Here is a 22,501-nt window from a genome sequence, read left to right as displayed (position 1 = left end):
CCCTATGGGTCTCAATGGATCTCAATGGAACTCAATGGAGCCCAATGGAACACAATGGAACTCAATGGATCTCAATAGAACTCAATGGGTCTCTATGGGGCAGTTATAGGGCCGCTATGGGGCAGCTATGGGGCACCTATGGGGCCACTATGGGGCAGTTATGGTGCAGCTATGGGGGCCCTAAGGGTCTCAATGGATCTCAATGGAACTCAATGGAACCCTATGGGGTCTCTATGGGGCAGCTATGGGGCAGCCATAGGGCAGCTATGGGGCTGCTATGGGGCCGCTATGGGGCAGCCATGGGGCAGCTATGGGGGCTCTAAGGGGTCCCTATGGGTCTCAATGGATCTCAATGGAACTCAATGGAGCCCAATGGAACACAATGGAACTCAATGGATCTCAATGGAACTCAATGGGTCTCTATGGGGCAGTTATAGGGCCGCTATGGGGCCGCTATGGGGCAGCTATGGGGGCTCTAAGGGGTCCCTATGGGTCTCAATGGATCTCAATGGAGCCTAATGGAACACAATGGAACTCAATGGGTCTCTATGAGGCAGTTATAGGGCTGCTATGGGGCAGCTATGGGGCTGCTATGGGGCAGCTATGGGGCAGCCGTGGGGCCGCTATGGGGCAGCTATGGGGTCCCTATGGGTCTCAATGGAACTCAATGGAGCCCAATGGAACACAATGGAACTCAATGGATCTCAATGGAACTCAATGGGTCTCTATGGGGCAGTTATAGGGCCGCTATGGGGCAGCTATGGGGCAGCCATGGGGCAGCTATGGGGGCTCTAAGGGGTCCCTATGGGTCTCAATGGATCTCAATGGAACTCAGTGGAGCCCAATGGAACACAATGGAACTCAATGGGTCTCTATGGGGCAGTTATAGGGCCGCTATGGGGCCGCTATGGGGCAGCTATGGGGCAGCTATGGGGCAGCTATGGGGCAGCTATGGGGCAGCTGTGGGTCCCACCTGTGGCCGCGGAGGCAGCAGCAGCCACGGCCTGTTGTGTGATCTGATGGGCCACGGCCTGCAGGAACTCGGGGGGCAGCGGGGGCAGCTGCAGTGGGGCGCCCCCTAAGAGACAACAACATGGGGGGGGTCAGGGCCTGCCCCATAGCGACCCCCACCCCATAGACCCCCCCCACCCCATAGCAACCCCTGCCCCATAGAGACCCCCACCCCATAAAGATCCCCGCCCCATAGAGACCCCCCCCACCCCATAGAGACCCCCACCCCATAGCGACCCCCACCCCATAGAGACCCCCACCCCATAGAGACCACCCCCACCCCACCCCATAGCGACCCCCACCCCATAGCGACCCCCACCCCATAGACCCCCCCACCCCACCCCATAGCGACCCCTGCCCCATAGAGACCCCCACCCCATAGAGACCCCCACCCCATAGAGCCCCCCCATAGCGACCCACCCCATAGCACCCTCTGCCCCATAGAGACCCCAACCCCATAGAGACCCCCACCCCATAGAGACCCCCCCCCACCCCACCCCATAGCGACCCCTGCCCCATAGAGACCCCCCCCACCCCATAGAGACACCCCCCACCCCATAGAACCCCCCCCATAGCCCCCCACCCCATAGCTCCCCCCACCCCATAGAGACCCCCCCCCACCACCCCATAGCGACCCCTGCCCCATAGGGACACACCCACCCCATAGGGCCCATAACCCCATAGAGACCCCCCCCCCACCCCATAGAGACCCCCACCCTATAGAGCCCACCACCCCATAGAGACTACCACCCTATAGAGACTCCCACCCCATAGAGACCCCCACCCCATAGTGACCCCCCCCCCCAACCCATAGCGACCCCTGCCCCATAGAGACCACCCCCACCCCTTAAAGATCCCCGCCCCATAGAGACCCCCCCCACCCCATAGCAACCCCTGCCCCATAGAGACCACCCCCACCCCATAGCTCCCCCCACCCCATAGCGACCCCCCCCACCACCCCATAGCGACCCCTGCCCCATAGAGACACACCCACCCCATAGGGCCCATCACCCCATAGAGCCCCCCCCCCCACCCCATAGAGACCCCCACCCCATAGAGACCCCCACCCCATAGAGACCCCCACCCCATAGACCCCCCCCACCCTATAGAACCCCCCATAGTGACCCACCCCATAGCACCCTCTGCCCCATAGAGACCCCCACCCCATAGAGACCCCCCCCCACCACCCCATAGCGACCCCTGCCCCATAAAGACACACCCACCCCATAGGGCCCATCACCCCATAGAGACCCCCCCCACCCCACCCCATAGCGACCCCTGCCCCATAGAGACCACCCCCACCCCATAAAGACCCCCACCCCATAGAGACCCCCCCACCCCATAGCGACCCCCACCCCATAGGGCCCATCACCCCATAGAGACCCCCACCCCATAGAGACCCCCCCCCCACCCCACCCCATAGAGACCCCAACCCCATAGACCCCCCCACCCCATAGACCCCAACCCCATAGAGACCCCCCACCCCATAGACCCCCCCACCCCATAGACCCCTCCCCACCCCATAGAGATCCCAACCCCATATATCCCCCCACCCCATAGACACCCCCCATAGCCCCCCCACCCCATAGACCCCCCCCACCCCATAGAGACCCCCACCCCATAGAACCCCCTATAGCCTCCACCCTATAGACCCCCCCACCCCATAGCCCCCCCCACCCCATAGACCCCATAGACCTCCCCCCACCCCATAGACCCCCCCACCCCATAGCCCCCCCCATAGCCCCCCCACCCCATAGACCTCCCCCCACCCCATAGCCCCCCCCATAGCCCCCCAACTCACCCATCCCCATTCCATGCCCGGGGGGGGCGGTGCCGCCCCCTGCTGCCTGTGAGCCTGAATCTGGGGGGGGGGCAACACAAAGTAGAGGGGGGGGTCACAGGGGGGTCCCATATTCAATGGGGGGGGTCCCATATCTGGGGGGGGGGTCCTATATCTGGGGGGGGGGTCCCCATTTTAATGGGGGGGGTCCCCACTTCCGGGTGGGGGGGTCCCATATCTGGGTGGGGGTCCCCATTTCCATTGGGGGGGGGTCCCATATCCAACTGGGGGGGGTCCTATTTCCATTGGGGGGGGTCCCATATCTGGGTTAGGGTGGGGGGGGGTCCCCATTTTAATGGGGGGGGCCCCCATTTCTGGGTGGGGGGTCCCATATCTGGGGGGGGGGGTCCCTATTTTGAGGTGGGGTCTCTTTGGGGGGGGGGGGGTCTATGGGGTTGGGGTCTCTATGGGGCAGAGGGTGCTATGGGGTGGGGGGGTTCTATAGGGTGGGGGGGGTAGGGGTGTTCTATGGGGTGGGGGGGTCTATGGGGTTGGGGTCTCTATGGGGTGGGGGTCTCTATGGGGTTGGGGGGGTTCTATGGGGTGGGGGGGTTCTATAGGGTGGGGGTCTCTATGGGGTGGGGGTCTCTATGGGGTGGGGGTCTCTATGGGGCAGGGGGCTCTATGGGGTTGGGGTCTCTATGGGGCAGAGGGTGCTATGGGGTGGGGGGGTTCTATGGGGTGGGGGGTCTATGGGGTGGGGGTCTCTATGGGGGGGGGTCTACGGGGTTGGGGTCTCTATGGGGCAGAGGGTGCTATGGGGTGGGGGTCTTATGAGTGGGGGGCTATGGGGGGTTCTATGGGGTGGGGGTGGTCTCTATGGGGTGGTGGGCTCTATGGGGTGGTGGGCTCTATGGGGTGGGGGTCTCTATGGGGCAGAGGGTGCTATGGGGTGGGGAGTGGGGGGGGGTCTCTATGGGGTGGGGGGCTCTATGGGGCGGGGGTCTCTATGGGGTGGGGGGTCTCTATGGGGCGGGGGTCTCTATGGGGCAGAGAGTGCTATGGGGTGGAGTGTGGGGGGGGGTCTCTATGGGGCAGGGGGTTGCTATGGGGTGGGGGTCTCTATGGGGTGGGGGGTCTCTATGGGGTGGGGGGCTCTATGGGGCGGGGGTCTCACCTTGTATATTCATGTGCATCATGACAACAGGCTCCACTGTTTGATGTGAGATCCGGATCACGCGGGGGGGGTGGGGAGGGGGCTGCTGCCCTTGGGGGGGGGGGGGCCGACGACGTGGGGGGGGGGGGACCCTGGGGGGTCCCATTGGATTCAATGGGGGAGGATAATGAAGGGGAGGGGGCTGCGTTGGGTTGGGGGGGGCTGTCGGATGATGTTGGGGGGGGGGGGCGACCCCCCCCATTGCCCGTCATGGTGACGGTGGTGCCAACGTTGATCTGGGGGGGGGGGTAAAAAAGAGGGGGGGGGTTAATGGGGGGGGCTATGGGGTATATCCTCCCTATTACCCCCCCTATTACCCCATATCCCCCCTATTATCCCCTATTACCCCCCCATATCCCCCTTATTACCCCCCCTATTACCCCAGATCCCCCCTATTATCCCCTATTACCCCCATATCCCCCCTATTACCCCATATCCCCCCATTATCCCCTATTACCCCCCCATATCCCCCCTCTTATCCCCTATTACCCCATATCCCCCCTATTACCCCCCCTATTACCCCATATCCCCCCTATTATCCCCTATTACCCCCCTATTACCCCCATATCCCCCCTATAACCCCCCCCATATCCCCCCTATTGCCCCCATATCCCCCCCATTACCCCCTATTGCCCCCATATCCCCCCTATTATCCCCTATTACCCCCCATTACCCCCCTATTACTCCCTATTACCCCCACTATTACCCCCATATCCCCCCCCATTACCCCCCCATCCCCATATCCCCCCTATTACCCCCATATCCCCCCCCATTACCCCCATATCCCCCCTATTACCCCCATATCCCCCCTATTACCCCCATATTACCCCCCATTTCCCCCTATTACCCCCATATCCCCCCTATTACCCCCCTATTACCCCCATATCCCCTCTATTACCCCCCCTATCCCCATATTACCCCCCTATTACCCCCCATAACCCCCCTATTACCCCTATAACCCCCAATTACCCCCCATTATAAACCCCCCCTATACCTGTATTGGTATGGCCGCCTGCTGCAGCACCACGGGTGGGCCGTACCCCCCATTACCCCCCATATCCCCCCTATTACCCCCATATCCCCCCTATTACCCCCATATCCCCCCCATATCCCCCCCCATTACCCCCATATCCCCCCTATTACCCCCATATCCCCCCATACCCCCCCATTACCCCCCCTATTACCCCCATATCCCCCCTATTACCCCCCTATTACCCCCATTACAAACCCCCCCCATACCTGTATTGGTATGGCCGCCCCCTATAACCCCCCTATTACCCCCCATTACCCCCCATTATAAACCCCCCCCATACCTGTATTGGTATGGCCGCCCCCTATAACCCCCCTATTACCCCCCATTATAAACCCCCCCATACCTGTATTGGTATGGCCGCCTGCTGCAGCACCACGGGTGGGCCGTAGTGGGCGGCGGGTCGCGCCACGTGCAGGACGCGGGGGGGGGCGGCCGCCATGTTACACCTGAGCTCTGATAGAGCCAATAGGGCATTGCCCAGCAGACGCTGCCCCTCCCCCACCAGGCCCAGCAGACGCTGGTCAGACTCAGTCTGAAATAGGGGGGGGGGACAGGGTCAGGACCCCCCCCCAATATAGACATGGTATGGCCCATAGACCCCCCCCCCAATATAGATATGGTATGGCCCATAGACCCCCCCAATATAGACATGGTATGGCCCATAGACCCTCATTGCCCCCCCCAATATAGACATGGTATGGCCCAAGGACCCCCCCCCCCCCCCCAATATAGATATGGTATGGCCCATAGACCCCCCCACTATAGACATGGTATGGCCCATAGACCCCCATTGACCCACCCAATATAGAGACCCTACAGTAACCCCCCCCCCAATATAGACATGGTATGGCCCATCGACCCCCATTGACCCACCCAATATAGAGACCTTATAGTAACCCCCCCCCCCAATGTAGACATGGTATGGCCCATAGACCCCCCCACTATAGACATGGTATGGCCCATAGACCCCCCCACTATAGACATGGTATGGTCCATAGACCCCCCCACTATAGACATGGTATGGCCCATAGACCCCCATTGACCCCCCCCAGTATAGACATGGTATGGCCCAGGGACCCCCCCCAATATAGACATGGTATGGCCCATAGACCCCCCCAATATAGACATGGTATGGCCCATAGACCCCCATTGACCCACCCAATATAGAGACCCTACAGTAATCCCCCCCCCCCAAATATAGACTTGGTATGGCCCATAGACCCCCATTAACCCCCCATAGACCCCCCATTAACCCCTCAGGGACCCCCATAGACCCCCATTAACCCCTCAGGGACCCCCATTAACCCCTCAGGGACCCCCATAGACCCCCATTAACCCCGCAGGGACCCCCATAGACCCCCATTAACCCCTCAGGGACCCCCATAGACCCCCATAGACCCCCATTAACCCCCCATAGACCCCCCATTAACCCCTCAGGGACCCCCATAGACCCCCATTAACCCCCAAAGGACCCCCATTAACCCCCCAGGGACCCCATAGACTTCCATTAACCCCCCACGGACCCCCATAGACCCCCATAGACCCCCATTAACCCCTCAGGGACCCTCATAGACCCCCATTAACCCCCCAAGGACCCCCATAGACCCCCATTAACCCCCATTAACCCCTCAGGGACCCCCATAAACCTCCATTAACCCCCCAGACCCCCATAGACCCCCCCCAGACCCCCATTAACCCCTCAGGGACCCCCACAGACCCCCATTGACCTCCACAGACCCCCATAGACCCCCATTATCCCCCCATTAACCCCCCATAGACCCCCATTAACCCCTCAGGGACCCCCATAGACCCCCATTAACCCCTCAGAGACCCCCACAGACCCCCATTAACCCCCATAGACCCCCATAGACCCCTCAGGGACCCCCATAGACCCCCATTAACCCCCCAAGGACCCCCATTAACGCCTCAGGGACCCCCATAGACCCCCCCAGACCCCCATTAACCCCCCACTGACCCCCCCAGACCCCCATTAACCCCCCAGGGACCCCCATAGACCCCCATTAACCCACCATAGACCCCCATAGACCCCACAGGGACTCCCATAGACCCCCATTAACCCCCCATAGACCCCCATTAACCCCTCAGGGACCCCCATAGACCCCCATTAACCCCCCAAGGACCCCCATAGACCCCCACAGACCCCCATTAAGCCCGCAGGGACCCCCACAGACCCCCATTAACCCCCCAAGGACCCCCATTAACCCCTCAGGGACCCCACAGACCCCCATTAACCCCCCAAGGACCCCCATTAACCCCTCAGGGACCCCCATAGACCCCCATTAACCCCCCAAGGACCCCCATAGACCCCCATTAACCCCTCAGGGACCCCCATAGACCCCCATAGACCCCTCAGGGACCCCCATTAACCCCCATTAACCCCTCAGGGACCCCCAGGGACCCCCATAGACCCCCATTAACCCCTCAGGGACCCCCACAGACCCCCATTAACCCCCCATAGACCCCCATTAACCCCTCAGGGACCCCCGCAGACCCCCATTAACCCCCCATAGACCCCCAAAGACCCCCATTAACCCCCCCATAGACCCCCATTAACCCCCCACAGACCCCCATAGACCCCCATTAACCCCCCAAGGACCCCCACAGACCCCCATAGACCCCCATTAACCCCTCAGGGACCCCCATAGACCCCCATTAACCCCCCAGGGACCCCCATAGACCCCCGCTAACCCCCCAGGGACCCCCATAGACCCCCATAGATGCCCAGTAACCCCCCAGGGACCCCCATTAACCCCTCAGGGACCCCCATAGACCCCCATAGACCCCCATTAACCCCCCATAGACCCCCATCAACCCCCCACAGACCCCCAGAGACCCCCATTAACCCCCCAGGGACCCCCATTAACCCCCCCCCCAGACCCCCATAGACCCCCATTAACCCCCCAGGGACCCCCAAAGACCCCCATTAACCCCCCAAGGACCCCCATAGACCCCCATTAAGCCCCCAGGGACCCCCATAGACCCCCATAAACCCCCATAGACTCCCATTAACCCCCCAGGGACCTCCATAGACCCCCATTAACCCCCCAGGGACCGCCATTAACCCCTCAGGGACCCCCTAGACCCCCATTAACCCCCCCCCAGACCCCCATAGACCCCCATTACCCCCCCCACCCACCCATTAACTACTCAGTGACCCCCATTAACCCCCCCCAGACCCCCATTAACCCCCCATTAACCCCCCACAGACCCCCACAGACCCCCATTAACCCCCCACAGACCCCCACAGACCTCCATTGACCCCCATAGACCCCCATTAACCCCCCAGGGACCCCCATAGACCCCCCATAGACCCCCATAGACCCCCATTAACCCCTCAGGGACCCCCATAGACGCCCAATAACCCCCCATAGACCCCCATAGACCCCCATAAACCCCCATAGACTCCCATTAACCCCCCAGGGACCTCCATAGACCCCCATTAACCCCCCAGGGACCGCCATTAACCCCTCAGGGACCCCCTAGACCCCCATTAACCCCCCCCCAGACCCCCATAGACCCCCATTACCCCCCCCACTCACCCATTAACTACTCAGTGACCCCCATTAACCCCCCCAGACCCCCATTAACCCCCCATTAACCCCCCACAGACCCCCACAGACCCCCATTAACCCCCCACAGACCCCCACAGACCTCCATTGACCCCCATAGACCCCCATTAACCCCCCAGGGACCCCCATAGACCCCCCATAGACCCCCATAGACCCCCATTAACCCCTCAGGGACCCCCATAGACGCCCATTAACCACCCCAGGAACCCCCATAGACGCCCAATAACCCCCCATAGACCCCCATAGACCCCCATAGCCCCCCATTAACCCCCCAGGGACCCCCATTAACCCCTCAGGGACCCCCATAGACCCCCATTAACCACCCCAGGGACCCCCATAGACGCCCAATAACCCCCCATAGACCCCCATAGACCCCCATAGCCCCCCATTAACCCCTCAGGGACCCCCATTAACCCCTCAGGGACCCCCATAGCCGCCCAATAACCCCCCATAGACCCCCCATAGACCCCCATAGACCCCCATTAACCCCTCAGGGACCCCATAGACCCCCATTAACCACCCCAGGGACCCCCATAGACCCCCATTAACCCCCCAGGGACCCCCATAGACCCCCAATAACCCCCCATAGACCCCCATTAACCCCTCAGGGACCCCCACAGACCCCCATTAATCCCCCATAGACCCCCATTAACCCCCCAAGGACCCCCATAGACCCCTCAGGGATCCCCACAGACCCCCATTAACCCCTCAGCGACACCCATAGATCCCCACAGACCCCCATTAACCCCTCAGGGACCCCCATTAACCCCCATAAACCCCACATTAACCCCCATTGAGCCCCCCCAGACCCCATTAACCCCCATAGACTCCCATTAACCCCCCCCAGACCCCCATTAACCCCCCCCAGACCCCCATAGACCCCCATTAACCCCCCATAGACCCCCATTAACCCCCCAAGGACCCCCATTAACCCCTCAGGGACCCCCATAGACGCCCATTAACCCCCCAGGGACCCCCATTAACCCCCCATTAACCCCCCATAGACCCCCATTAACCCCCCCCAGACCCCCATTAAACCCCTCATTAGCCCCTCAGGGACCCCCATAGATCCCCATTAACCCCCCAAGGACCCCATTAACCCCCCACAGACCCCCATAGGCCCCCATTAACCCCCCAAGGACCCCCATAGACCCCCATAGACCCCCATTAACCCCTCAGGGACCCTCATAGACCCCCATTAACCCCCAAGGACCCCCATAGACCCCCATTAACCCCCCCCAGACCCCCATAGACCCCCATTAACCCCCCATAGACCCCCATTAACCCCTCAGGGACCCCCATAGACCCCCATAGATGCCCAGTAACCCCCCATAGACCCCCATTAACCCCCCATAGACCCCCATTAAGCCCCCATAGACCCCCACAGACCCCCATTAACCCCCCATAGACCCCCCCCTCACCCCTGTTTCCGCCCCCCCCAGCAGCCGGAGCTGCCGGTTCCTGAAGGGCTCCATCCTGGTCTCCAGCCTCCTCAGCTCCGTCAGCACCTCGGACAGCTCCTGCGCCGTGGGGGGGCTGGGGGTGTATTGGGGGGGGGGGTCATAAAACAGCCCAGACCCCCCCCCAAAATGAACTTTGACCCCAAAGACCACCCGAGTTCACCCTTAAACCCCCCCCCCAATTCAGACCCCCCCCATCTGCCCCCCAACCCCCCCCATCTGGCCCCTATATGCCCCCCAAGCCCCCCCCATTCTACCCCATAGACCCCCCCCTCCCACTCCAGGTCTGCTACCCCCCCATCTGCCCCCCCAATTTGCCCCCCCCCCATCTGCCCCCCCAATCTACCCCTAACTCCCCCATTGCCCCCCAAATCTACCCCCATCTGCCCCCCAGACCCCCCCAATCTACCCCCTGCCCCCCCCCCCCCCCATTAGCCCCCATTACCTGGCAGCTCCCTCATTGCTGGGGGTCTCATTGGGTCCGGCCGGGGGGGGGGTCTCACTGCTGGATGTGGATGGGGGGGGGTCCGCCTCGGGTGGGGGGGGGGCTTCTTCAGATGGGGGGGGGGCGGCACCACTGCTGGCCTGGGGGGGGGGGGGAGAGGGGGTTAAAATGGGGGGGGGGGGGGGGGCAAATTGGGGGGTTGGGGGGCAATATGGGGGGGCATGGGGCAGATATGGGGGGGGGGTCACACAAAGAGAAGCTCTGAGCCCATTTACGGCCATTTTGACCCTATTTAGGGCCATTTTGACCCCATTTAGGGCCATTCTGTCCCCATTTAGGGCCATTTTATCCCCATTAAGGGTCCCTTGACCCCATTTAGGGCCATTTTATCCCCATTTAGGGTCCCTTGAGTCCATTTAGGGTCTCTCTGACCCCATTTAGGGCCATTTTATCCCCATTTAGGGTCCCTTGAGTCCATTTAGGGTCTCTCTGACCCCATTTAGGGCCATTTTATCCCCATTTAGGGTCCCTCTGACCCCATTTAGGGCCACTCTGACCCCATTTAGAGCCATTCCAATCCCATTAGACCCACTCTATCCCCATTTAGGGCCATTTTGACCCCATTAGATCCCCTATATCCCCATTTAAGGCCACTCCAACCCCATTAGAACCACCCTGACCCCATTTAAGACCATTCCAACCCCATTAGAACCCATCTATCCCCATTTAGGGCCATTCCAACCCCATCAGAACCCCTATATCCCCATTTAGGGTCCCTCCAACCCCATTAGAACCCCTGTGACCCCATTTAGAACCCCTATATCCCCATTTAGGGTCCCTCTAACCCCATTTAGGACCACTCCAACCCCATTAGAACCCCCTTGACCCCATTTAGAGCCATTCCAACCCCATTCAGAACCCCCATATCCCCATTTATGGCCCCATTTATGGCCCCCCCCCCCCACCTCGGTCTCCGTCTCCAGCTCCGTCTCGTTCCCAGGCTGCGGCTCCGGCTCCATCCCGGGCTGCAGCTCCGGCTCCTGCATGGCCCCAACCTGCAACCGGCATCGACGTCAGCATCAACAGCCTCCAGCATCACAGGCTCCAGCATCACAGGCTCCATCATCCCTCACCCCTCCATCATCCCCCATCCCAGCCTCCAATCTGCCTCCATCACACCAGGCTCCATCATCCCATACTCCATCATCCCAGGCTCCATCCCTCTATCATCCCAGGCTCCAGCATCCCAGGCTCCAGCATCCCCCACCCCTCCATCATCCCCCATCTCAGCCTCCAAACTGCCTCCATCATACCAGGCTCCATCATACCAGCCTCCATCATCCTCCATCCCTCCATCCAGCCTCCATCATACCAACTCCCATCATCCCAGGCTCCATCATCCCCCATCCCTCCATCATCCCCCATCTCAGCCTCCAATCTGCCTCCATCATACCAGGCTCCATCATCCCAGGCTCCATGCCTCCATCATCCCATACTCCATCATCCCAGGCTCCAGCATCCCCCACCCCTCCATCATCCCCCATCTCAGCCTCCAAACTGCCTCCATCATACCAGGCTCCATCATCCCATACTCCATCATACCAGGCTCCATCATCCCAGGCTCCATCCCTCCATCATCCCAGGCTCCATCATCCCAGGCTCCATCATCCCAGGCTCCATCATCCCCCATCCCTCCATCATCCCCCATCCCAGCCTCCAAACTACCTCCATCATCCCAGGCTTCATCATCCCATGCTCCATCATACCAGGCTCCATCATCCCAGGCTCCATCCCTCCATCATCCCAGCCTCCATCATCCCAGGCTCCATCATCCCAGGCTCCATCATCCCAGGCTCCATCCCTCCATCATCCCAGGCTCCAGCATCCCAGGCTCCAGCATCCCAGGCTCCAGCATCCCCCACCCCTCCATCATCCCCTATCCCAGCCTCCAAACTGCCTCCATCATCCCAGGCTCCATCATCCCACCCTACATCCCAGCCTCCATCATCCCATCCTTCCATCCATCCCTCCATCCATCCTCCATGATCCCAGCCTCCATCATCCCGGCCTCCATCATCCCATCCATCCATCCCATCCTCTATCATCCCATAGACCATCCAGCCTCCAAACTGCCTCCATCATCCCAGCCTCCATCATCCTCCATCCAGCCTCCATCATCCTCCATCTCTCCGTCATCCCATCCTCCATCCCTCCATCCTTCCATCCATTCCCCCATCCCAACCTTCATTCATCCTCCATCATCCCATCCCTCCATCCCAGCCTCCAAACTGCCTCCATCACCCCAACCTCCATCATCCCAACCTCCATCATCCCAGGCTCTATCATCCCTGGCTCCACCCCTCCATCCAGTCTCCACTCAGCCTCCATCATCCCATTCTCCATCATCCCATTCTCCATCCCTCTGTCCCAGCTCCATCATCCTCTTCTCCATCATCCCTGAGCTCCCCTCCATCCCATTTAACCCCATTTTACCCCATTTCCCCCCCCAAATCCCCATTTTACCCCCTATTTTACCCATTTCCCCCCCCATTTTGCCCATTTTCCCCCAATTTTCCCCCACTTTACCCCCATCTCGGCCTCCATCCTCCCCAGCAGTGCCCTGAGCCTCCCTCATCACGTGTTGTGCCACAGCCAGACGCAGTCGGGGCTCCCCCCCCCCCCCCTGAGCCGGGCTCTGCTCCATGTTGATGTGAACGTCCAGCGACGAGCCCTCCAGCTGGGGGGAGATATATGGGGTTAGATGGGGTTATGGGGTCTCTATGGGGTCTCTATGGGGTTATATGGGGGGATATGGGGGGATATGGGGGGATATGGGGTCTCTATGGGGTCTCTATGGGGTTATATGGGGTCTCTATGGGGTTATATGGGGTTATATGGGGTTATATGAGGAGATATGGGGAGATATATGGGGTTAGATGGGGTTATATGGGGTTAGATGGGGAGATATATGGGGAATATATGGGGGGATATGGGGGAATATGTGACTATATGGGGTTATATGTGGTTAGATAGGGGATATATGGGGTTAGATGGGGTTAGATGGGGTTAGATGGGGTTAGATGGGGTTAGATGGGGTTAGATGGGGTTAGATGGGGTTAGATGGGGTATATGGGGTATATGGGGTTAGATGGGGTTAGATGGGGTTAGATGGGGTTAGATGGGGTTAGATGGGGAGATATATGGGGTTAGATGGGGTTAGATGGGGTATATGGGGTATATGGGGTTAGATGGGGTTAGATGGGGTTATATAGGAGATATATGGGGTTATATAGGGGATATATGGGGTTATATAGGGGATATATGGGGTTATATGAGGTTATATGGGGTTATATAGGGATATATGGGGTTATATAGGGGATATATGGGGTTATATGGGGGGATATGGGGTTAGATGGGGAGATATATAGGGTTGTATGGGGTTATATGGGGTTATATGGGGTTAGATGGGGTTAGATGGGGTTAGATGGGGTTAGATGGGGTTAGATGGGGGATATATGGGGTTATATAGGGTTATATGGGGTTATATGGGGGGGATATTGGGTTTATATGGGGTTATATGGGGGGATATGGTGGGATATGGGGGTATATGGGGGTATATGGGGAGATATATGGGGTTACATAGGGTTAGATGGGGGATATATGGGGTTGTATGGGGTTAGATGGGGTTAGATGGGGGATATATGGGGTTATATAGGGTTATATAGGGGGATATGGGGTTATATGGGGGGGACATGGGGTTATATGGGGTTATATGGGGGGATATGGGGGAATATGGGATTGTATGGGGTTATATGGGGGAATATGGGGTTATATGGGGTTATATGGGGTTATATAGGGTTATATGAGGTTGGATGGGGAGATATATGGGGTTATATGGGGTTATATAGGGTATATGGGGGTTATATGGGGTTATATGGGAGATATACGGGGTTAGATGGGGATATATATGGGGTATATGGGTTATATGGGGGAATATGGGTTATATGGGGTTATATGGGGTACAAGGGATGATATGGGGGGAATATGTGACTATATGGGGTTATATGGATGATATGGGGGAATAAGGGATCATATGGGGGGATATGGGGTTATATGGGATGATACGGGGAGAATATGGGATTATATGGAGTTATATGGGATGATATGGGGAAATATGGGGTTATATGAGGTTATACGGGGATTATATGGGTTAGATGGATTGCCCCCCCCATATTAAGCCCCCTCCCCAATTAACCCCCTCCATTTAATCCCCCCCCATATTAAGCCCCCCCCCATTTAACCCCCTCCCCATACCCCCCCCATTTAGTCCCCTATTTAACCCCCCACCATTTAAGACCCCCCCATATTAAGCCCCCCCCCAATTAACCCCCCCATATTAAGCCCCCTCCCCAATTAAAGGCCCCCCAATTAAGCCACCCCCATTAAGCCCCCCATATTAAGCCCCCTCCCCAATTAACCACCCCCAATTAACCCCTCCCCAATTAACCCCCCATATTAACCCCCTTCCCCAAGTAAGCCCCCCCTCAATTAACCCCCTCCCCAATTAAGCCACCCATATTAAGACCCCCCCATTAAGCCCCCCAATTAAGACCCCCCCTTATGAACCCCCTCCCCATGCCCCCCCCATTTAACCCCCCCCAATTAACCCCCCCATATTAAGCCCCCCTCCCCAATTAACCCCCCATATTAAGCCCCCCACCCACATTAAGCCCCCCTTATCACTCCCTCCCCATACCCCCCCCATTTAAGACCCCCCCCCAATTAACCCCCCGATATTAAGCCTCCCAATTAAGCCCCCCCCCCATATTTAAGCCCCCCCCCAATTAAACCCCCCCATTAAGACCCGTATTTAACCCCCCCATATTAAGACCCCCCCCCAATTAACCCCCCCCAAATTAAGCCTCCCAATAAGACCCCCCCATATTAAGACCCCTCCCCCATTTAAGCCCCTCCCCCATTATGCCCCCACCAATTGCCCCCCCCAATTAAGCCACCCCCATTAAGCCCCCCATATTAAGCCTCCCAATTAAGACCCCCCCCCATATTAAGCCCCCCCCCATATTAAGACCCCCCCAATTAAACCCCCCCCAATTAAACCCCCCCATTAAGACCCCTATTTAACCCCCCCCATATTAAGCCCCCCACAATTAACCCCCCCATATTAAGCCTCCCAATTAAGACCCCCCCCCATATTAAGCCCCCCCCCCCAATTAACCCCCCCATATTAAGACCCCCCCCATTTAAGACCCCCCCAAATTAAGACCCCCCCCATATTAAGACCCCTATTTAACCCCCCCCATTTAAGACCCCCCCCATATTAAGATCCCCCCCAATTAACCCCCCATATTAAGCCCCCTCCCCAATTAACCCCCTCCCCAATTAACCCCCTCCCCAATTAACCCCCTCCATTTAATCCCCCCCCTAATTAACCCCCCCATATTAAGCCCCCTCCCCAATTAACCCCCCATATTAAGCCCCCCCCCCATATTAAGCCCCCCTCCCCATATCCCCCATTTAAGACCCCTCCCCATTAACCCCCCTTCCCAATTAAGACCCCCCCACATTAAGCCCCCAATTAACCCCCCCATATTAAGCCCCCTCCCCAATTAACCCCCCTCCCCAATTAACCCCCCCATATTAAACCCCCCCCCAATTAAACCCCCCATATTAAGGCCCCCCCCCAATTAACCCCCCATATTAAGCCCCCCCCCCCATATTAAGCCCCCCCCCCCCCCACTCACGGGCAGGTTGAATGTCCCCACCATGACGTAACCCTCCCCTATTGCCCCCCCCACATTAAGCCCCATAATTAAGACCCCTCCTCATATTAACCCCCCCCATATCAAGACCCCCCCCCATATTAAGCCCCCCCCCCATATTAACCCCCCCCACTCACGGGCAGGTTGAACGTCCCCACCATGACATAACCCTCCCTATTGCCCCCCCCACATTAAGCCCCATAATTAAGACCCCTCCTCATATTAACCCCCCCATATTAAACCCCCCCCCAATTAAACCCCCCATATTAAGCCCCCCCCCCTTATTAACCCCCCCCCCCACTCACGGGCAGGTTGAATGTCCCCACCATGACGTAGCTGCTCCCGTTCCTTTCCGCCCCCCCCCTGGATGAAGCAGCGGCTCCTGAGCCCCCCCCCCCAATTCCTCCTATGGGGGCTCCCCCCCCCCCCCAACCCAATGGAACTTCCATTGGGCGCCATTGAATTCAATGAGGACGTCGAGACCCCCCCCCATTATTATTAACACCGGGGGGGGATGAGGCGGAATTGGGGGGGGGGGCTCGTTCCACCAGGTGGATCACTTTGCCGCCCACATCTGGGGAGAGAAAGGGGGGGGGGGGTTAGTGAGACCCCCCCTAATTAACCCCAATTAAGGGGGGTTAATGAGACCCCTCCCCAATTAACCACATTAAGGGGGGGGGGGGTCCCCATTTAACCCCATATAAGAGGGGGGGGGGTCCCCAATTAACCCTATATAAAGGGGTTAATGAGACCCCCCCCAATTAACCCCAATTAAGGGGGTTAATGAGACCCCCTCCCCAATTAACCACATTAAGGGGGGGGGTCCCCATTTAACCCCATATAAGGGGGGGTTAATGAGACCCCCCCCAATTAACCACAATTGAGGGGGGGGGGGGGGGGTCACCAATTAACCCCATATAAGGGGGGGGTTAATGAGACCCCCCCCCCCCAATTACCCCCATATAAAGGGGGGTTAATGAGACCCCCCCCCCATTACCCCAATATGGCGGCCCTTTCCAAGATGGCGGCCACCCTGCCACCCCCCCCCCCCAAGATGGCGGCTCCCCGCCTCCCCCCAATCTTCAACCCCCCCACCACCCATCATGGCGGCCCACCCCCCAATATGGCGGCCCCGCCCTTAAGATAACACCCCCCCTTCCAAGATGGCGACCCCTCTGCTACCCCCACCCCCAATATGGCGGCCGTATCATGGCAACCCCCCCCAAGATGGCGGCCTATTCCAAGATGGCGGCCACACAGGCCACCCCCCCCCCCAATATGGCGGCCCCTTCCAAGATGGCGGCCACCCTGCTACCCCCCACCAAGATGGCGGCCCAAGATGGCGGCCCCTTCCAAGATGGCGGCCACCCCGCTACCCCCCCCCAAGATGGCGGCCCAAGATGGCGGCCCGCCCCCCAAGATGGCGTCCCAAGATGGCGTCCCGGCCCGGTTGTGTTCCGTACTGTATTCGGTGAGCGTCCTGTCGTCCTGCAGGACCCGGCCCTGGTAAATGAGCCGCTGTTTGTTGGCCGCGATGTTCACGGCGCCCGCGATTCGTTCCTTGAACTGACGGACCGTGATCTGAAACCGGAACCGGAACCGGGACCGAGACCTCAATACCGGAACCGACCGGAACCGGAACCGGGACCGGGACCGAGCCCTCAATACCGGAACCGAACGGAACCGGGACCGGGACCGAGCCCTCAATACCGGAACCGGCCCCTCAATACCGGTAACGAACGGAACCGGAACCGGCCCTCAATACCGGAACCGGCCCCTCAATACCGGAACCGACCGGAACCGGAACCGGGACCGAGACCTCAATACCGGAACCGACCGGAACCGGAACCGAGACCTCAATACCGGAACCGGAACCGGGACCGAGCCCTCAATACCGGAACCGGCCCCTCAATACCGGTAACGAACGGAACCGGAACCGGCCCCTCAATACCGGAACCGAACGGAACCGGAACCGGCCCTCAATACCGGATCTGCCCCCACCATTAACGGGACCCCCCCCACTTTAACGGGATTCCCACCCCCCCCCTCCTTTAATGGACCCTAACACACAATAACGGGCCCCCCCCCATTTAACGGGACCCCCCCCCCCCCATTTAACGGGACCTCCCCCGTTATACCGACCCCCCCCCCCCTATTAACGGGACTCCCCCATTTCACGGGACCACCCCCCATTAACGGGAGACCCCCCCCCATTTTAACGGGACCCCCCCCGTTATACCAACCCCTCTTTAACGGGACCCCCCCCGTTATACCGACCTCCCCCCTTTAACGTGACCCCTCCCCCCGTTAACGGGAGACCTCCCCCCTCCCCTTTAACGCGACTCCCCCCCATTAACGGGACCCCAACCCAATTAACGTGACCCCTCCCCCCATTAACGGACCCCCCCACCATTAACGGGAGACCCCCCCCCAATAACGGGACTCCCCACCCCCCCCTTTAATGGACCGCCCCCATTTAACGGGACCCCCCCCCCCGTTATACCGACCCCCCCCCCTTTAACGGACCCCAACCCCATTAACGGGACCCCCCCCACCCCCCCACGTTAACGTGGCCCCTCCCCCCATTAACGGGAACCCACCACCATTAACGGGAGACCCCCCCCCCCCCATTAACGGCTCCACGCCATTAACGGGATCCCAACCCCATTAACGGGACCCCCCCCCCACCCCCGTTATATCCCGGTTAGGCCTCACCGTAACCCCCCCCCCCCCCCACTTTAACGGACCCCCCCATTATACCGACCCCCCATTCACGGACCCCAACCCCATTAACGGACCCCCCACTTTAACGGGACCCCCCGTTATATCCCGGTTAGGCCTCACCGTACCCCCCCACCCCACTTTAACGGACCCCCCCCATTATACCGACCCCCCATTCACGGACCCCAACCCCATTAACGGACCCCCCCACTTTAACGGGACGCCCCCCAACCCCCCGTTATATCCCGGTTAGGCCTCACCAGACCCCCCCCCACTTTAACGGACCCCGACCCCCTTTAAAAGGCCCCCAACCCCTTTAATGGACCCCCCCCCATTAACGGGACCCCCCCCCCCCCCCGTTACCGTTAATCCCGGTTTAGGCCTCACCTCCGGTTCCACCCTGAAGCTCCGCGTCTGCGAGTCCAACGTCTTCACCATCACCTCCAGCGGCTCCTCGGCCGCCATCTTGGATCCCTTCCCCTCCTTCACTTCCGTCGCTTTCACTTCCTGTTAACCCCGCTCCGTTCGCTTCCGGGTCGAGTTTCAACACCGCTCGACTTCCGCTCTGATCTGCGCATGCGCGACGCGCCGGAAGCAGGCACTGAGATAGACAGCACAAATGGGCGGGGCTTCTTGGGGCCTTAGGGCTGCGCATGCGCAGTGCGCAATTTGACTCCACAAAGCCCCCGCCGCCATCTTGGAAGCGGGCAGCGTAGAGTTGCGTGTATTCCGCCATCTTTGCTGCGGGTAAGTCGCCTCTTCGCCGCCATTTTGGCAGCGGGAACGACTCCGGACCTCCGGCTTGGTTCCAAAAGTTGCTTTATTTGCATAAACCGTAATTAAAAACATCATTAACAAAAACTCATTAGAGAAACGCGGCCGGGAGGGGGCGGAGCCTCGCGAGCTGTCAGTCATTCGAGTGGGCGGGGCCTCGCGAGCTGTCAGTCATCCGTGTGGGCGGGGCTAAAGGCCCGGCCGGGGTCAGAGCACCAATGGGAGGGGGCGCGGCAACGCTCATTTGCATATGTGGGCGTGGCCTACGAGCTTTGTGCGTGACCGTCTTCATTTGCATTTGTGGGTGTGGCCACGGCTCATTTGCATATCTAGGCGTGGCCTCTGGGCGTTTTGCGTTGTTACCTTCATTTGCATATATGGGCGTGACCACGCTTCATTTGCATACGTGGGCGTGGCCTCCATGCTTTGTGCGTCTGGGTGGTGGGCGTGGCCACGGGGGTTCATTTGCATATGTGGGCGGAGCCAAAGTCGGGGGGGCGTGGCTTAATGGAGGCCCCTCCCCCTCCTCTTATATTGGGTCTGGGGGCTCCAAGATGGCGGACCTTTATGGGGGGGGGGGGGGGGGGGGGGGGGGGGGTTGTTTTAAGGCACTTCTGGCTGTTCTATGGGCCCGGGGGGGGGGTCCATAGGTTTCTATGGGGGTCTCGGTGCCCTATGGGGCTTCACAGTGATTTGGGGGGGGGTCTTAGTGGTCTCAGTGGGGGGGGGTCCCTCATGGGGGGCTATGGGGGTCCTAAAGCTCCATAGGGGATAATGGGGGGGGTCTTAAGACTCCATAGGGGATAATGGGGGGTCTTAAGACTCCATAGTGGTGTATGGGGGGGTCCCAGGTCTCCATAGGGAACAATGGGGGCAGGGGTCTTAAGGGGGGTCCCACATCTCCATAGGGGTCTCAATGAGTCCATAGGGGTCCGGGGGGGTCCCATAGGGCTCCATGTTATGGCCGGGGGGGGCTCAGCATTGTCCAGCCCGGGGGTCGGTTCATGGCGGCTGCTCCCGGTGCCATTCCCGGTTCCGATCCCGGTTCAGCTCCCCCTTCAATCCCATTGGGCTCCATCCCGTTCGGATCCCGTTCAGATCCCGGTTCATTTCCCGTTTAAATCCCGGTTCCATTCCCCGTTCAGAGCCGGTTCGGATCCCGGTTCCATTCCCCGTTATTCGGATCCCGGTTCGATTCCCCCTTCAGTTCCATCCCGTTCAGTTCCCGGTTCCATTCCCCGTTTAAATCCCGGTTCAGATCCCGGTTCCATTCCCCGTTTAAATCCCAGTTCGGATCCCGGTTCCATTCCCGGTTCGTTTCCCCGTTTGGATCCCGGTTCCATTCCCCGTTTAAATCCCGGTTCGGATCCCGGTTCAGTTCCCCCTTCAATCCCGTTGGGCTCCATCCCGTTTGGGTCCCCGTTCGGATCCCGGTTCGGATCCCGGTTCCATTCCCCGTTTAACTCCCGTTTCGGCTCCCGTTTCCGCTCCCGTTCACCTCGCTCCCGTTCTCCTCCATCCCGTCGTTCCTCCGGTTCCATCCCGTCTCCATCCGGTTCCGTTCCATCCGGTTCCCCCCTGTTTCCGTTCCTGAGGCTGGCGGCCAACACGATCCCCTGCAGGGCGGCGTAGGCGGCCCCGAGCGGCAGCATCAGCTCCTGCAGCACCAACCGGAGCCCGGCGGCCGCCATGATGAACGCGGCCAGGCCTTGACACCAGGCCCCGGCCGCTCCGTTCAACCCTATGGCCGTTAATAACCGCTCGGTTCCCAAGGCCCGTAAGGCCGCACGGGCCGCAGCGAGGCAACAAAGGGCGGCCAGGTCGAAGAGGCGGCGGGATAAGGACTAACAGATCAATAACGGCTCCGAGGAACCGGATGGGGGAGAACCGGGACCCACGGGGGCCTCGCCACGGAGCGACACGGGCCCAGCGCCACATTGGGCAAGATGGCGGACGGGCACTTCCGGCGGAGCTATGGGGACAGGGCGGAAGTTAGGCCCAGATTCCAAGATGGCGGACGCTCACTTCCGGCGTTGCTATGGGGACGGCAATTCAAGATGGCGGACGCTCACTTCCGGCGTTGCTATGAGGACGGCAACTCAAGATGGCGGACGTTCACTTCCGGCGTTGCTATGGGGACGGCAATTCAAGATGGCGGACGCTCACTCCGGCGTTGCTATAGGGACTGCGTTTCAAGATGGCGGACGCTCACTTCCGGCGTTGCTACGAGGACAGGGCGGAAAAAGAGCCCAGAATCCAAGATGGCGGACGCTCACTTCCGATGTTACTATGGAAACAGCGTTTCAAGATGGCGGACGCTGACTTCCACCGTTCTTATGGGGATGGGAGGAAATTCAGAGGCAACAAAGGGCGGCCAGGTCGAAAAGGCGGCGGGATAAGGACAAGCAGATCAACAACGGCTCCGAGGAACCGGATGGGGGAGAACCGGGACCCCACGGGGGCCTCGGCCCCACGGAGCGACACGGGCCCAGCGCCACATTGGGCAAGATGGCGGACCGTCACTTCCGGTGTTGGTATGGGGGACGGGCGGAAGTTAGGCCCAGATTCCAAGATGGCGGACGCTCACTTCCGGCGTTGCTATAAGGACGGCAATTCAAGATGGCGGACGCTCACTTCCGGCGACGCTATAGGGACGGGCGGAAGTTAGAACCAGAATCCAATATGGCGACG

The 22,501-nt window shown here is 59.7% G+C and overlaps 1 protein-coding gene across 1 annotated transcript in view; it reads right to left on the bottom strand.

The window, feature by feature from the left end:
* BAG6 (BAG cochaperone 6) overlaps positions 1-20,569 on the bottom strand; it is a gene marked incomplete at its 3' end in the record, with an annotated part of 59,963 nt that extends 39,394 nt beyond the window's left edge. Inside the window, 13 exon segments of the mRNA XM_085535288.1 lie at positions 974-1,078; positions 2,813-2,872; positions 3,969-4,098; positions 4,100-4,243; positions 5,384-5,572; positions 10,052-10,166; positions 10,536-10,675; positions 11,501-11,590; positions 13,122-13,166; positions 13,168-13,272; positions 16,621-16,889; positions 17,779-17,896; positions 19,424-20,569. Coding sequence (XP_085391414.1) covers positions 974-1,078; positions 2,813-2,872; positions 3,969-4,098; positions 4,100-4,243; positions 5,384-5,572; positions 10,052-10,166; positions 10,536-10,675; positions 11,501-11,590; positions 13,122-13,166; positions 13,168-13,272; positions 16,621-16,889; positions 17,779-17,896; positions 19,424-19,501 — 1,588 coding nt within the window.
* Between the last annotated feature and the right edge of the window lie 1,932 nt (positions 20,570-22,501).

This window comes from Coturnix japonica, unplaced genomic scaffold (assembly GCF_054131305.1).
Source record: "Coturnix japonica strain WE unplaced genomic scaffold, WE-NBRP24 Scf114, whole genome shotgun sequence".
NCBI classification, from domain to species: domain Eukaryota; kingdom Metazoa; phylum Chordata; class Aves; order Galliformes; family Phasianidae; genus Coturnix; species Coturnix japonica.
The sequence above is the reverse complement of the archived record's forward strand: the minus strand, read 5'-3'. Positions and strand labels throughout refer to the sequence as shown.